At 50.3% G+C, this 14,102-nt stretch overlaps 6 protein-coding genes across 6 annotated transcripts; 2 read left to right on the top strand and 4 right to left on the bottom strand.

Annotated features, from left to right (window-relative positions):
- Positions 1-44: 44 nt before the first annotated feature.
- P174DRAFT_445635 (DNA-directed RNA polymerase III core subunit RET1) lies at positions 45-4,206 on the top strand. Its single transcript, XM_024828390.1, has 4 exons — positions 45-207; positions 283-1,073; positions 1,142-2,121; positions 2,178-4,206. Exons 1-4 carry the CDS (start codon positions 142-144, stop codon positions 3,947-3,949), a joined length of 3,609 nt encoding a protein of 1,202 aa, XP_024678330.1. The 5' UTR covers positions 45-141; the 3' UTR covers positions 3,950-4,206.
- A 163-nt stretch (positions 4,207-4,369) lies between these two features.
- P174DRAFT_464144 (DUF4246 domain-containing protein) lies at positions 4,370-6,491 on the bottom strand (the record flags this gene model as incomplete). Its single annotated transcript, XM_024830349.1, has 5 exons — positions 4,370-4,549; positions 4,597-4,944; positions 5,004-6,038; positions 6,151-6,232; positions 6,301-6,491. The coding sequence occupies 5 exons, from the start codon at positions 6,489-6,491 to the stop codon at positions 4,370-4,372; spliced, it is 1,836 nt and encodes a 611-aa protein (XP_024678331.1).
- An 824-nt stretch (positions 6,492-7,315) lies between these two features.
- On the bottom strand, positions 7,316-8,176 carry P174DRAFT_424909 (TMEM53 family protein; the record flags this gene model as incomplete). Its single annotated transcript, XM_024825238.1, has 1 exon — positions 7,316-8,176. The coding sequence occupies one exon, from the start codon at positions 8,174-8,176 to the stop codon at positions 7,316-7,318; it is 861 nt and encodes a 286-aa protein (XP_024678332.1).
- A 693-nt stretch (positions 8,177-8,869) lies between these two features.
- Positions 8,870-10,187, bottom strand: P174DRAFT_464146 (polyubiquitin-binding protein UFD1; the record flags this gene model as incomplete). Its single annotated transcript, XM_024830350.1, has 5 exons — positions 8,870-9,174; positions 9,213-9,368; positions 9,407-9,734; positions 9,808-10,125; positions 10,185-10,187. 5 exons carry the CDS (start codon positions 10,185-10,187, stop codon positions 8,870-8,872), a joined length of 1,110 nt encoding a protein of 369 aa, XP_024678333.1.
- A 412-nt stretch (positions 10,188-10,599) lies between these two features.
- P174DRAFT_424911 (GYF domain-containing protein) lies at positions 10,600-11,963 on the top strand (the record flags this gene model as incomplete). Its single annotated transcript, XM_024825239.1, has 2 exons — positions 10,600-11,325; positions 11,436-11,963. 2 exons carry the CDS (start codon positions 10,600-10,602, stop codon positions 11,961-11,963), a joined length of 1,254 nt encoding a protein of 417 aa, XP_024678334.1.
- A 74-nt stretch (positions 11,964-12,037) lies between these two features.
- Positions 12,038-13,897, bottom strand: rvb2 (RuvB family ATP-dependent DNA helicase reptin). Its single transcript, XM_024823743.1, has 3 exons — positions 13,809-13,897; positions 13,307-13,753; positions 12,038-13,250 (listed from the first exon to the last, which is right to left on the bottom strand). The coding sequence occupies exons 1-3, from the start codon at positions 13,815-13,817 to the stop codon at positions 12,297-12,299; spliced, it is 1,410 nt and encodes a 469-aa protein (XP_024678335.1). The 5' UTR covers positions 13,818-13,897; the 3' UTR covers positions 12,038-12,296.
- Between the last annotated feature and the right edge of the window lie 205 nt (positions 13,898-14,102).

Genomic DNA, 14,102 nt, shown 5'->3' on the forward strand with positions numbered 1-14,102 from the left:
ATTTCGGATCTTCCCCTCGACGATAAGAAATTGCCCAGCAAATATTTCTGAAACACCATGATAATTCCTCAGTAGTCTTGTCTTTTTAGACTCGTCATTTATCACAACCATATCGCAGCATCGTGTATTTCGACAGCGTCAATGCCTCCTCGTAGGAGGCCACAGCCCGCTGCGGCCAGTCAGGCGCGATCTGCGCAACCTTCTGAGGTATGGCAAAAGTTTCTCCGCACAATCGTCTCAGTATCCTTGTTCGTGCTAACGGATCATATTGGATTCAAACAGTCTGCAGCTCCTTCTAGGAAAGGGTCTACTGACGCTTCTAGCAAGAGAAGACGTTCTATTCAGTCGAAACCACCTACAAACCCAGCGCCGGCCGCGGAGAACGTTGAGCAGGATGATCGCGCGGATGAGCCTTCAGGACCGACCTACCGTTATAGAGATCCCTTCGATGCCCTTCTCGAACCGTTCTACTATAACAAATCACTTACGGACCCAATCAACACTGCCAAGGATAAATGGAACCTGTTGCCGGCTTTCCTGAAGGTGAAAGGATTGGTGAAGCAGCACATTGACTCATACAACTACTTTATCGAAGTGCAACTGAAGAAGATCGTCGAGTCCAGCTCTACTATCCGTAGCGACATCGATCACACCTTTTATATCAAGTTTACAGATATCTACGTCGGCTCGCCGTGCCGTGCGGACGAGCCCCAGGATGTCACGCCCGGTGCTACCCCGTCGGACGTTTCACCGCACGAGTGCCGCCTCCGTGATACAACCTATGCGGCCCCTATTTTGGTCAATTTTGAGTACATTCGTGGGCGTCAGAGGGTTACTCGGAAAGGCGTGTCGATTGGCAGAATGCCAATCATGCTTCGAAGCTCAAAGTGTGTGTTGGCGAACAAGACCCCTTCGGAGATGACGGTGTTGAACGAGTGCCCTCTGGACCCTGGTGGATACTTCATTGTCAACGGTACAGAGAAGGTTATTCTCGTTCAGGAGCAGTTGAGCAAGAACAGAATCATCGTCGAAACCGATCCGAAGAAGGAAATTGTTCAGGCGTCCGTCACTAGGTGAGTTGTTCTTTGTCTTCTCGGCCCATACCGTTTTAGTTTCCCGCTTATCTAACCTGCCTCTACAGTTCGTCCAACGAGCGTAAATCCAAGAGTTATATTATCCTCAAGAAGGACAAGCTCTACGTGAAGCACAACGTCCTCAGCGAAGACATTCCCATCGTCATTCTTCTCAGAGCCATGGGCATTCACACGGAGCAGGAGATGTTGCTTTTAGTTGCTGGTGTCGACAGCCTTTACCAGGATGATTTTGCCATCAACTTCGAAGAAAGCATCAAATTGGGAATATACACTCAACAACAAGCGTTGGACTGGATCGGTGCAAGGATTAAGATCAACCGGAAACAGTCGTCTTATCGTCGAACTCACATTCAAGAAGCCGTCGAGGCCATCGCCTCTGTCATCATTTCCCACATTGAAGTCAAGAATATGAACTTCCGGCCAAAGGCGGTATACGTCGCTCACATGGCGCGTCGAGTTCTGATGGCCAAGAATGACCCATCTCTGGTTGATGATCGGGACTACCTCGGAAACAAACGTCTGGAATTGGCTGGGCAGCTTCTTGCTCTTCTTTTTGAAGATTTGTTCAAGAAATTTTGCTTTGACATCAAGATGAACATCGATAAGGTGTTGAATAAGCGCAACCGCGCTGAACAATTCGATGCGTGGACTGTCATGAGTATGCACAGCAACCATATCACTCAGGGCATGAACCGTGCCATCTCGACGGGTAACTGGAGTTTGAAACGTTTTCGCATGGAGCGTGCCGGTGTTACCCATGTTCTGAGTCGGCTTAGCTACATCGCCGCGCTGGGTATGATGACCCGTATCAGCAGTCAGTTCGAAAAGACCAGAAAAGTCAGTGGCCCCAGAGCTCTGCAGCCGTCTCAATTTGGTATGCTTTGTCCAGCAGATACCCCTGAAGGTGAAGCCTGTGGTTTGGTAAAGAACTTGGCGCTCATGACCCATATCACGACGAATGATGAGGAGGGTCCAATTAAAAACCTCGTTTTTATGCTCGGAGCTGAAGACATTATGGCCTTGGGTGGTAAACAGCTATACACCCCGGCAGTTACACAATTTCCATCAACGGAACGCCGATAGCACTTACTCGTCGCCCTAAATATTTCCTCAACGCTTTCCGCAGATTACGGCGCATGGGTCGTATCTCGGAGTTTGTCAGCATTTACATCAACCATCACCAGTGTGCAGTGCATATCGCCACTGACGATGGACGGATTTGCAGACCTCTCATCGTTGTTGAGAATGGCAAGTCCCTCGTCACAGCCCGCCACTTGGAGAAACTGCGTGATGGCACGATGCAATTCGATGATTTCTTGGCTCAGGGATTGGTCGAATACCTCGATGTCAACGAGGAGAACGACTCCTTGATCGCTCTTTATGAGAAGGACATTACAGATACAACGACACATTTGGAGATCGAACCGTTTACGGTGCTTGGAGCCGTCGCTGGTTTGATCCCGTACCCGCACCACAACCAATCGCCCCGTAACACATATCAGTGTGCGATGGGTAAACAAGCTATTGGAGCCATTGCGTCAAATCAGTTCCTTCGTATCGATTCTATCCTCTACCTCATGGTGTACCCACAGAAGCCCATGGTCAAATCACGCACAATTGAACTGGTCAAATACGATCAACTTCCCGCCGGTCAGAATGCTATGGTGGCGGTCATGAGTTATTCCGGTTACGATATTGAAGATGCCCTGGTTTTGAACAAGGGTTCCGTCGATCGTGGCTTCGGTCGTTGCCAAGTGTTCCGGAAGTACGTGACCAATCTGAAGAGTTATTCGAACGGTACAAAGGACAGACTCAATCCCCCAACGTACGAGAATGGTGCACCCATCAGAAAGCATGCACTACTTGAAGCAGATGGTCTGGCTGCTGTCGGTGAACAGGTAAATGCTGGCGAGGTCTATATCAACAAGAGCACACCCGAGCAGTCCAACCTATCGGGAATCGGCTCCGATGCTGGCCGACCAGTTCAGTATACACCGACGCCCATGACTTACAAGCTTCACGACCCTGCATACATTGACAAGGTCATGTATTCCGTACAGGAGAACGAGAACCAACTCGTCAAGGTTCTTGTTCGCCAAACCCGTCGACCGGAAGTAGGTGACAAATTCTCCTCTCGCCACGGTCAGAAGGGTGTCGTTGGTATCATAGCCGACCAGGCAGATATGCCGTTCACAGATGCCGGTATCAATCCCGACATCATCATGAACCCGCACGGTTTCCCCTCCCGTATGACAGTGGGGAAAATGCTGGAACTCGTCGCTGGAAAAGCCGGTGTGCTTGCCGGCCACCACGGTTACGGAACCTGCTTCGGCGGCACCCCCGTGGAGGAGGCCTCGCGGATTCTGATCGACCACGGCTTCAGTTACGGTGGCAAAGACTATCTCACGTCCGGTATCACCGGCGAAGCCCTTCCATTCTACGTCTTCACCGGCCCCATCTACTATCAGAAGCTCAAGCACATGGTGCAAGACAAGATGCACTCGCGTGCGCGCGGACCTCGCGCAATTCTGACCCGGCAGCCCACAGAAGGTCGTTCTCGAGACGGTGGTCTCCGTCTTGGAGAGATGGAGCGTGATTGTCTTATCGCCTACGGAACCAGCCAACTGCTTCTTGAGCGTCTCATGATCTCCTCCGATCGCCACGAGATTGATGTCTGCGAGCAGTGCGGCTTCATGGGCTATCTGAACTGGTGTCAGCGGTGCAAGTCCTCGCGGAGCGTCGTGAAGATGACGATCCCCTACGCGGCCAAGCTTCTCATTCAGGAATTGATGAGTATGAACGTGACTGCTCGCCTGAAGCTCGATGATGAGTTCCCCGAGTGGAAGGGAACTTAGTAATGACCTCCTCTCACTGTCTCTCGTTGAAACCGTCTTGCACGGCTTTGGTATCAGCTTTTGTACAAAAAGGAAAAGTTTCATGTGTTTGATGTTTGATGTCCACGAAAAAGTGCGTTGTCGGTCGTTTGGCGCTCGAGGTCATTTGATTATGTACTCATCTACCGCGTACATGTAGTTTGCATGCATAGCGCACGGCGATTTGGTTTTCATTAGATACTGTTATCATAGCATTTGGATAGAAATGGTCTTTGCAGGACTAGAAACTAGGAATGTGGATCCTTCCAAATGAGTCTTTTGTCTTCGTCGATGTGTAATTTTTTGAAACTGGAGTCTAGATCTAGAATTTAATTAAGAAGGCAACACAGTAGATAGAAATAACATTCTGTCGATGAGCAGTGCAGGACACAGCGGCCAGCATTAAAGAATGACTACGTTTGATTCGAAGGCAACCTGCTGATACTTGGTGAACCGAACCCTCTCCCAAAAGACGTCGTCATGGAGTTTCCTAGCCTCGTTCAGAGAGATTGGTAGGCTCTCCTTCCTCTCCGAGAACCGAACGGTGAGTTGCTGCAGCATCTGATCCAGCCCTTCCAGTTCCTGGGGTCGACTCCGTCAAAGGTCCAATCCAGTCTCTGGGGCGGGACATTGGCCGTCGAAATGATGCGGATGTTCGGGTCGACTAGGAAAAGGGAGAGCACCTTGACGGAGCCAGGCCTGGTTTTGTCAATCAACTCGCAGTGGTTCACACGGTGCTGGATGGTTGCCGGCACAATGATGACTCGGCCGAGGGGCGTTTTGATCCTGCCGACAGTTTGGACGGTAGATTCTCCGTCTTCCAGGCCGTAGACTTGTTTCAGCCAGATTGTGTCGTCCGGGTCGTGTTCGACCTCGGTCAGGCTGGCGGATTCAGAGATTTGCCGGAATTCCAGCGAGGGAACTTCCACGTTGTCGAGGTGGAAGACGTAAGCCATTGTTGCGGTCACATGCTCATTCTACGGTGACGGTCAGTAAAAGAGCGGCACTGGATCTTGCAATTGCGAAAGAAACTCACCATCTGCCCTTCGCAGTGATAGCCCGACTCAGTGTACGGATGATCAGGTGTCAGATCGTAACTGGTGATTCTACAAATCATTTGTAGCCCCCGTTTTCCATAGTCTCTGTTCAGTTCAACACCCTGCTCAATCCGGACCGGGGTCGGAAGATCCGGTGGCAGAAAGGACATCATCCAGGGTGGTACAGCCCAGGGAATGAATCTCCCAGCATCGGGTTGGACGGCTCTCCAATGCTCCATCCTCCACGCATCCAGTCTATCGTGATACTCTACTTCCGCCTCGCCGGGTTTTGGCTGAGGCGTTTGTTCCTCGACCTCTTTTGAAATGGGATGGTACTGGGCTTTTTTGTACTCAAGCCGTGCACGGGAGTGGAGCATATCCTTGAGCGGAGTCAGGGATGCATTCCACTGAGGAACTGTCATGTTGAACAGGTCCTCAATCAGCTTGTATATGTTGCGGTGACGCACCGGGTGTAGGTTGTTGATATAACTGATAATGTGCCACCTGCCGTCGTCCTTCAACTCAAGGTCAAATGGGAGAACCTGGAACCTGCGACTGAAAGGCTTCGCGTCGATGTCAGCGCGAGCGGCGACTCTCCAAGCCATGTCTTCACGCGTGATCGTCTCCGGAGGGACAGGGATCACCTCCCCTTGGCCCATGGTGTCCAATGCATCATCCAATCCAATGAGTCCATCCTTGAGAATACGTGTCCGCCCATACACAAGAGGAAAGAATGCGATCGGGGCAAGGTCGCGTTGCACATGGTCGCTCCCCGGGTTATAGAATTTCAATCCCGGTGGCACGTCTTCAAGAACTTTGGTTGCCTGGCAGAATTGAGCCTGAAATGATTCCGGCACATTGTGGTCTGACTTGGAAACGTCGCCGTTGTACAACGTGATGACATTGGTATGCTCGTAGATGACCGCTTTGAATTGAAGCTCGTCGATAATCCAGTCGGCCATGTTCTTTGAGATATCTTCCGGGCCCGCCATTGCTTCTTTCTTCCATGTTTCGGCAATCTCAGGATTGAATACCTTTCGAAATGTTAGTCGAGTTGATTCAGAAAAACAAGCGTGGCCGAATTGAGGCTTCGCATGATGGCAAGCAGGACGCGATTCAGCCGAGTCAGAAAAGGAGCAAACACACCTTTTTATGCCAATCAGGCATATCTGTAATGCGCTCCATCACCTTTACCATTCCTATTTCACGGAGGGTCAAAACAGGTTGACTGCGCTCAATCAGAAACGTTGATGAACAAATGCTGAATCCAGCTTGTCAGACTGGGTTGTGCCTTACTCGACGTCCCCTTTTGCGATATCCCGATCGTCCAGACTTGTTGGAAACAGGCTCCGGTTCTGGACACCATAGATGTTCTGCTCCATCGGTGCATAATCAAGCGGCAGGCCAAATCCAGGCAGTAAAAACTTGTTGTCCTGGATTTTTGGAACGACTATGAAGGGCTCCTGCCTGGGTGCACTTTGAAACATGTTGCTGGCGGATTCGAAATCTCGCTGCCACATAGACTCTATCAGTACACGTTGCGTTGAGATGATTTGGTCCTTTGCCTGACGATAAGAACTCTCCGGGTAGTTGTGGACACACACCTGCCACGCTGTCTATGAATCTCGTTTCAACTCAAGTCGCCCTTGACGAGGTCGCCACGACAATGTATTTTAAGACTGACTCCTTCACAATGAGTGCGCAGATCCCATGCATGAAGAATGGAGAGAAAATGATCGGACACACTAGGTTCATGACGTGTTGACATAGAGCTCAGAGTCATTGTGACTGTAGTATGATGTTTGCCTTGAACGGTTTGATTGACCATCGTCAGCCAGAGCGAGGATCTAGAGCGAGCCGCTGCTTCCCAAAGAGCCTGGCTGTCCTTCGCAACGATGACCGGACATAGTTTCTGATGGGATAAGTTGGCGGAATTCTGCTCCGTTTGCTTCGATAATGCTGTAGGAGGAATGAAGTCATAAAGAGTGACCAATAGGACGTTTTACCAGAGTGCGAAGTAAAGGGAGAAAAGTCAGAGACACGAAGGTTGCTATCAATTTTGGATCCGTGGTTCTTGCTGGAAGCCATGGTTCGATCAACTTTCCGGACTGGGAATGGGTTGTCACATCGGAGCGAAGTAGTGTGGTTATACATTATAACTAAAGCCGATTGTGCCAGATTCGATGAAGGCAACTTCAAAGCAACCGCAGATGCTCGGTAATGATGAGAATCTTTGACGTCTGTGTGGTAACGAATAGGCGACTGGGCTTGTTTGAAGCGCAAGGACAAGACTCCTGCCATAATCATCCGTTTATTTCGATGCAGGCGACTCAAGGTATGTCTTCACAATGTTCCAGTACCGTTCAGGATCCGACCTCATATGGCAGACATGCGGTGATTCAAGGAACTTCTCGCGCTGAACCACCCAACCTTTGGCCTGCGCGTCCGCGGCATGTTGTTCGACATCTCTCCAGTCGACTAGCTCATCCGCAACGGAGTAAATGTAGCAACGTGCCGGGCTATTATTCTGACTCGCTCCCCGGACCAGACCATGATCATTTATCGCATTTCGAGCACGGCTCACAGCATCAGGAGTCCGGGTGAGTCTTAGTACCAAAGACCCCACTGCCAGGACGGCAAATAGCAAGAATTTACTCAAATAGTGCAAAAGCCACATCTTGGGCAGCACGAACGAGAACGCCTTGAGACCAGAGGATATTGTTGCATTTCCAGGAGCGCTATCTATGATCATCGATGAAACACGCAGCGGTTTTCCTGTTGCTTTCTGGTACGCTGCAAGGAAATGGGTGGTGGAAGCGACGCCCCCATTTGAGAACATGTGCAGAAACACTGGACCTTCAGGAACGTCGGAGGCCTGGATGGCCTCCACAGCTGAAGCAAGACGGACATGCTGCGCCTTCTGGGAAGCGTGAAGCATGAAATCGTTTGAGGAACTGAGAATGAAGACTATTCTGGCCGAGGGTGCTAGGCGTCTATACTCGACAACATACTTGACTAGTGCGCGTGAGGAAGCGTTCATCCAGAAAGCAAGAACTATAACTCTGGGTTGCTTCCCAGAGTAACCAACAGCTCCAACAGGGTCTTGGAGGTAAACAGACGAAGAGAGTTTGACAAAAGGGGCCAGCGGATTCTCCTGAACTTTTGGAGTCATTGTGATTGTGGAGATCAGCGAGGGAGGTTTGCTTGGTCCCGACGGTATCTATGCGATAGCCTCAGAATAAGAAGGCAGACGCCTGACCGTCCACTTGGTCACTGGAAGAGAAATCCCAATTGGTATTTGAGGAGATTTGGGAGACACTTCTGTGATGAAGTGTTGTTAGTGTCAATGTGTCAAGCCGCACTAAAAGCTCACGCGATAGCTCCACTAGATACAATCTGACAAGTCGACGACACCATTATCGGAACGCGACGATGTCTCCGCGAATCACGATTGCCGCTGGTGAAGCAGAGCGAGAGTTTATCTTTGTTTTCAGAAGTAGAGGGTGGCTTTGATTAAGAACAGCAGCTCTCGCCAAAGAGATGGCTGCGGGTGACATAGTTGAGCCTCGGCAAGCTCCACCCGCTCTCGTGAGACTGCCGATTACAGCAGTCAACCAACACAGTGAAGAGACACCTATGGTGATCGCCTTTCCTGATGGAGAATTACGAGGAAAAATAGAGTAATGATGGGCGTCCATAGTCTAGAATGGAACAGAGATGAAAGAAAATGATCCCTATTAAACGCCGGCCAGCCTTGCTATGCTTGATATGAAGCCGTCTTGACTAAATCTCTTGCCGCCTTGCAGGAAGAAATGAATACAGAAGTCGTTAAGCATTGTATCTGAGAGAGTGATCGACCTGAAAATCAGCGCTTAGTACCGCCAAGGGTTCGCCCACTCCCGTGAGACTTCTGGTTGCGTTCTTTGCCCTTGTGACTTTCCGCATCACTTCCTGACGTCGGCGTAGCGGAGTCTCCTGGCTCTCTCTTCTTTCCTCGTAATGTCTGGCCTGTTCCCTGAAAGCGCGGCTTTTCAATGGCCTGTCCGTCCTCCCCACGCTTCTTGACAGGCTTTATTGCATATCCCAAAAATAGCTGGTTGTGTGGAAGCCTAAGTGGCTGTGGGCCATTGGTGCGTCTAGCAGGGGGTGGGTGCTGAGGATTCGTAGCTCCTGGCACCGGCGTTGAAGGCTTAGGAGTCGGGCTTTACTACCCTTCTTCGCATTCAAGCGCTGCCCTCCAAGAAGAAAGTTTGATGATACTGCTTTTGCACCTGCAGCTGCGTCGGTGGACTCTGGAGCAATGGCCGCGTAGTTGATCGCTTGAGCCATTGTCCCGTGCGGATGAAGTAGACCCCAGAGGGGAGCTTACCGCTTACCCCACTGAGGGGTGTGCTGGTGCCACTCGGGCGTTGAATCTCTTCATACCCTACTGGCGGTGCAAAATCAACCTCTAGATCAGTTTCCAGCACAGAGACGGCGTTGGTGTTGTTCGATGGCTTGGTCTCGAGAACCGCCATTTCGTAGACCTGGTCGTTATAAGCAAAAGTGAAGACATCGCCCTTCGTGAGACAGGAGAAATTCCGAAAAGCGTTTTCTAACACTGCTTTTGGATCGCTGATGTCAAGAAAAGAGGTTGACTGGGCTTGAAGTTTAATGAATTGGCCGGGAGGAAGATCGGTTGATTTGACCTGAACTAGGTCACCAGGCTCGAGTAGTAAAGTTTGCATGAGCTATAGAGAGACCAGAAGATGTCAGTGACGGCTGTGTCGATATATCATTAAAAGAGAACATGGTCTGTCTAACCCAGAATGGCAGATAAATTTTCCCCTCCTCAGCAATGAATTCCAGAACACCCGCATGCGTCATCCTCTCTTTTGCACCATTATGCAACTCGAATAGCATGGGATATGTGATATGTAACCTAGTTAATTTGTCTAGAGCACTAGGAGGCATGATCACCTTGCCGCCATGGTTGACGTTTTCTCTCTCTGGACCAGGCAACATCGCGACGGGGTAACAGCGGTAATATTCATCGAAGCGGCGTGTAGCGGCTCCATGACGGAGCATGGAGGAGCCTAGGACCCCCTCCATCGGATCGTCGTCCCAATAGCCAGGGCGAAACTGAGGTTGTCAGGTCTTGTGAAACTTGCAGCTCAAAGTTGAGCTGAACGTGAGCTTACCATTGTGAGGGTTGCGAGTAGGGAAAGTTCAAGAAGATTGGACTTGAGGAGATCTGAATACTTGGCTCTATCTCACAGTATATCCAAGTCGTTCTCTGAAGGATAGCAAAGCAAGTATGACAGAAATCTGTACCTTGGAACAGTAATCCCCCACTGTTGGCCGTTGGAGATGGTGGAAGCTAGAGCAGCTGCTTCTTATCGTTGGACCAACAGTGACGCAAATGCCTCCGCAATGATTTTCCGAGCCGACCCCAGAAAAGGCAGGAAACCAGCATCAAGCAGCAGCTCTAATCAAGCTCATAGACTCAACTTCCATTATTTCTGAGTTTCTGGGATGTCTACTGCTCCTGATTTGATAATCTATCTCTTCATTTTGAACTAGTTTTGCTCCTCATCGTCGTTTCCATCAAGAATGATGTCCTCTCAACCGCGCCCGAAGCGGGCAGGTGAAGACTTTACGCGCACACACCACCATGATGAAGACGATCTGAACGGCCCATCTGAACACAAGAAGCCACGCTTCGATCTACGGAATCCCTCCAATCTTGCACCGGACGCGCTCGACGATGACCCGGTATTAGACGCAGACGAGATCGGCCGTCGCGGACAACAAGTGCGCCGCAAGGCCGTGAACCTCGATGGCTACGATTCCGACAGTGAAAATGAAGGGTTCAGCGCGCGGATCGAGGCCAAGGCGAAGAGGAGTCGCGCGAAACACGACGCTGAAGACGATGACATGTTCGCGGAGCTCCAGGAAGATTTCGGCGCCGAAGAAATAGATGCCGATGAGGCACTGAGGAAGAACAAGAAAACCGTGCGTTTCTTGCGAGATGATGAGATTGAGGGTCAGGTGGCTTCATCGAAAGGTGGAGTGACATTGCGCGCGGATCTGAACGCAACAGGGGACACAGTCGAGGAGGATGAGGTGGAAAGTGAGAGCGATGTTGCAGACGAAGACCGTGCGAGGCTCGAGGAGGGCATGGACGAGGAATTAGGTGCCGGAGCTAAAAAGAAGCATGCGCCACTGCTAGATGCGTTCAATATGCGTGCCGAGCAAGAAGAGGGTAAATTTGATGATCAGGGAAATTATATCCGAAAAGCAGCAGATCCCGACGAGATTTATGATTCTTGGCTGGAGGGAGTATCGAAAAAGGATATACGGCGCGCCAAAGAGGCAGCAGAGAAAAGAGAAGCTGAGAGAAAAGAGAGAGATCGATTGAACGACAGCATTCTTACGGCCGATGCACTGAGGACCCTAATAACTCACCTGCAACGGGGAGAAACAGCTCTAGAGGCTTTGGCAAGGATAGGCAAAGCGGCTCCAAAGAAACCGAAATGGCAAGCCAAGAAGAACAAGAACCGGTCGAAGCAAAACGGGCCCAACCAGAGGATACCGAAATGACGGAAGACGACCCCAATGAGGCTTCTCGAAAGCAGGCGATAGAGACCATTACCGGCGCGGCGGATATCCTCATGACACGGGGACAAACAGATATCTACGACACAGAGCGTGAGATGCTCAAAAGACAGTACCGTCAAGAAACAGGCGAGGACTGGGTCGATCCTCCCTCGGAGTCCGCTGCTCCCACCGGTGCTGAAGAAGAGCCTGTAATGTGGCAATTTCGTTGGTCTGACGCTCGAGACGGCGGTGTCGAGCATGGTCCATATGACAGCCAGACAATGGAGTCTTGGAAGAGTGCTGGCTATTTCGGCGAGGGCGTCGAATTTCGAAAAGTCGGCGATACAGGAGACTGGACGAGCGAGGCCGCTTTCCTATGATAATGATTGAGTCATAATCCTAAAAACGAATCACTATGTGCAATTTACGAGGCGGGATACTCCTCTGGGAGGGCATATCAACATCATGATTATCATTGAAGTAAATATTCTTTTATTCCCAGTTCGAAGCCCAAAACCAAACAAACCATGCACATGAGCTCGAAGAAGCGCCAGCCTTATCCTACATCATAAGATATGTAAAACAAAAAGGATCAAACGAAAGCAGAGGATAGAGAGCCAGAGCAGCGCTCTCGGAAGCAGCACCACAGTGCCATGTCGTATTACCTGATTTTTGGTGCAATCTTCTTCACGGAGCAATATGACCAACGCTCCTTATGAGATTTCCATGGCATCTCCATTTGCAGGAGCTGAAAAGTTCACAGCACCTTGATCCCCTATGAACCGCTGTTCATATGCATTGACGAACTTGACACTCCTGGCAGGATCGTAGAACAAGCGGTAGCTGCGCTGTACATCGTCAATGCTAACTTCTTTGGCCTTTCGCTTCTGACTTAGGAGATGAGAGGTGGTGATGATATTGCTAGCATATCGGAGATTCGATTCCTCGCCAATCTTAGTCAAGAGAGCCAAAGCGTCCGCCGAGAGGTCGATCTCTTCTTCCTGTGCTCGGATTGCAAGAATTTGCCGGATTTCATCGGCAGAGTATGGCTGCGTGCTGACAATGACAACACGGTCGAGGAAGTCAAGGGGTAGTCCATGGGGAGAGGTGTATGTGGTTCCGCGGATCCGCGCTTGACCACGGTTGCTGGCCATGATAACAATGGGCGCAAGCTCCGCCTCCAGGGCGCGGTTGATGTAGGAAAAGCATTCAATATCGAGCATGTGCACTTCGTCAATGAACAAAACTCCAGGAATGATTTCCGCCTTGCCCTCTTCCTTCCATTCAGCCACCTTGGTATTGATCTGATCTCTGACCTCGCTTCTAATTTCCCCGGTGTCACCAGAGAAGAGGGCCAAAAACCCTTGCGTCCGTGAGTTGATGACATCGATCTCATGGAGACTGACGGTATGTACGATTTCCTTGCGGACCTGAAGTTCTCCTTCAGGGCATTGGACGAACTTGGTATCGGCGCCCATCGCATCATAATCTCGAGAACGAGCATAGGAACGTCCAAGCTTCGTGATCTTTCCCGATGACTTGTCAATTGAGATAACATCTCCGGCCATCACACGCTCCTTTGTCATTGAGTCAATCATTTTGGTTCCCATGTCGTAGATCGTCTCCATATCGGTGGTCTTGATCGTGAGTTTCCCTTGTTTGTTTCCCTACACCGGTTAGCAACCGAACTTCCAGAGAGGAGAAATCAAGAATCTGCACTCACCCCAGTAACACTGCGATCGATTTGGATTTCCACAACTTCACCCTCGATGATCTCACTTTCCTCCTTGATTCGGACGCCAATAGATTTCCGGAAGGCTTGTGTAAGTGCTTCGGTCTTTGACATCTCCATAGAGAAGATCTCAGAGGCTGCGAGCATTGTGAAAGGGACGTCGGGTCCAAGAGACTGGGCCATGCCCATGGCAATGGCTGTCTTTCCTGTGCTGGGAGGGCCTGCGATGAGAACTGCGCGACCAGCAATTTTGCCCTCCTTGACCATTTGTAATATAACCGCGGCCGCCTTCCTTGCCTTTTCCTGACCTACAAGACCCTGAGAAGATGTTCTAGGTTGAAGCGAGTCCGCATCGACGCCAAGTCCCCTGATATGCGAATGAGCAGCAATGAGATTCAGACCACGGAGCTCCTTCGTCTCCGCGACGGTTGAGATAGGCTGTAATATAAATCAGTCATATGAAAGGGATGTGAGCTCTGGTAAGGTTACTTACCACGGCCATATTGATTCGTAGTTCAGCTAAGTCTCCTCTGTACCGACACTGATACCAACTGAAACGCGCAATCCTAGCTTCTCAGTTTGCGAGTGTAGATAAAAGAGCTGTTCGGGGCAGAAAGGCACAGTTTGAGAAGCTGCCCCGCTTACCGCCCGGCAGAATATTGTGACCTGTCGAAATGCGCCTGTCTTTGTCCATGCTCGCTGGCCAACGATTCACTTTGTTTTATTACGACTGTTTGCTCATTTTTCCAGAAAAGAAAAAAGTCTGCACAGTCTGGATTTCCCTCAC

Source organism: Aspergillus novofumigatus (genome assembly GCF_002847465.1).
Source record: "Aspergillus novofumigatus IBT 16806 chromosome Unknown P174scaffold_9, whole genome shotgun sequence".
NCBI classification, from domain to species: domain Eukaryota; kingdom Fungi; phylum Ascomycota; class Eurotiomycetes; order Eurotiales; family Aspergillaceae; genus Aspergillus; species Aspergillus novofumigatus.

Excerpts from the sequence above, each read along its gene's own strand:
- P174DRAFT_445635 (XM_024828390.1), top strand. The coding sequence starts at position 142 with ATGCCTCCTCGTAGGAGGCCACAGCCCGCTGCGGCCAGTCAGGCGCGA. Across the intron at positions 208-282 it reads GATCTGCGCAACCTTCTGAG|TCTGCAGCTCCTTCTAGGAA; the intron begins GTATGGCAAAAG and ends GGATTCAAACAG. Across the intron at positions 2,122-2,177 it reads AGACATTATGGCCTTGGGTG|CACTTACTCGTCGCCCTAAA; the intron begins GTAAACAGCTAT and ends GAACGCCGATAG.
- rvb2 (XM_024823743.1), bottom strand. Across the intron at positions 13,251-13,306 it reads TCGATCGCAGTGTTACTGGG|GGAAACAAACAAGGGAAACT; the intron begins GTGAGTGCAGAT and ends TAACCGGTGTAG.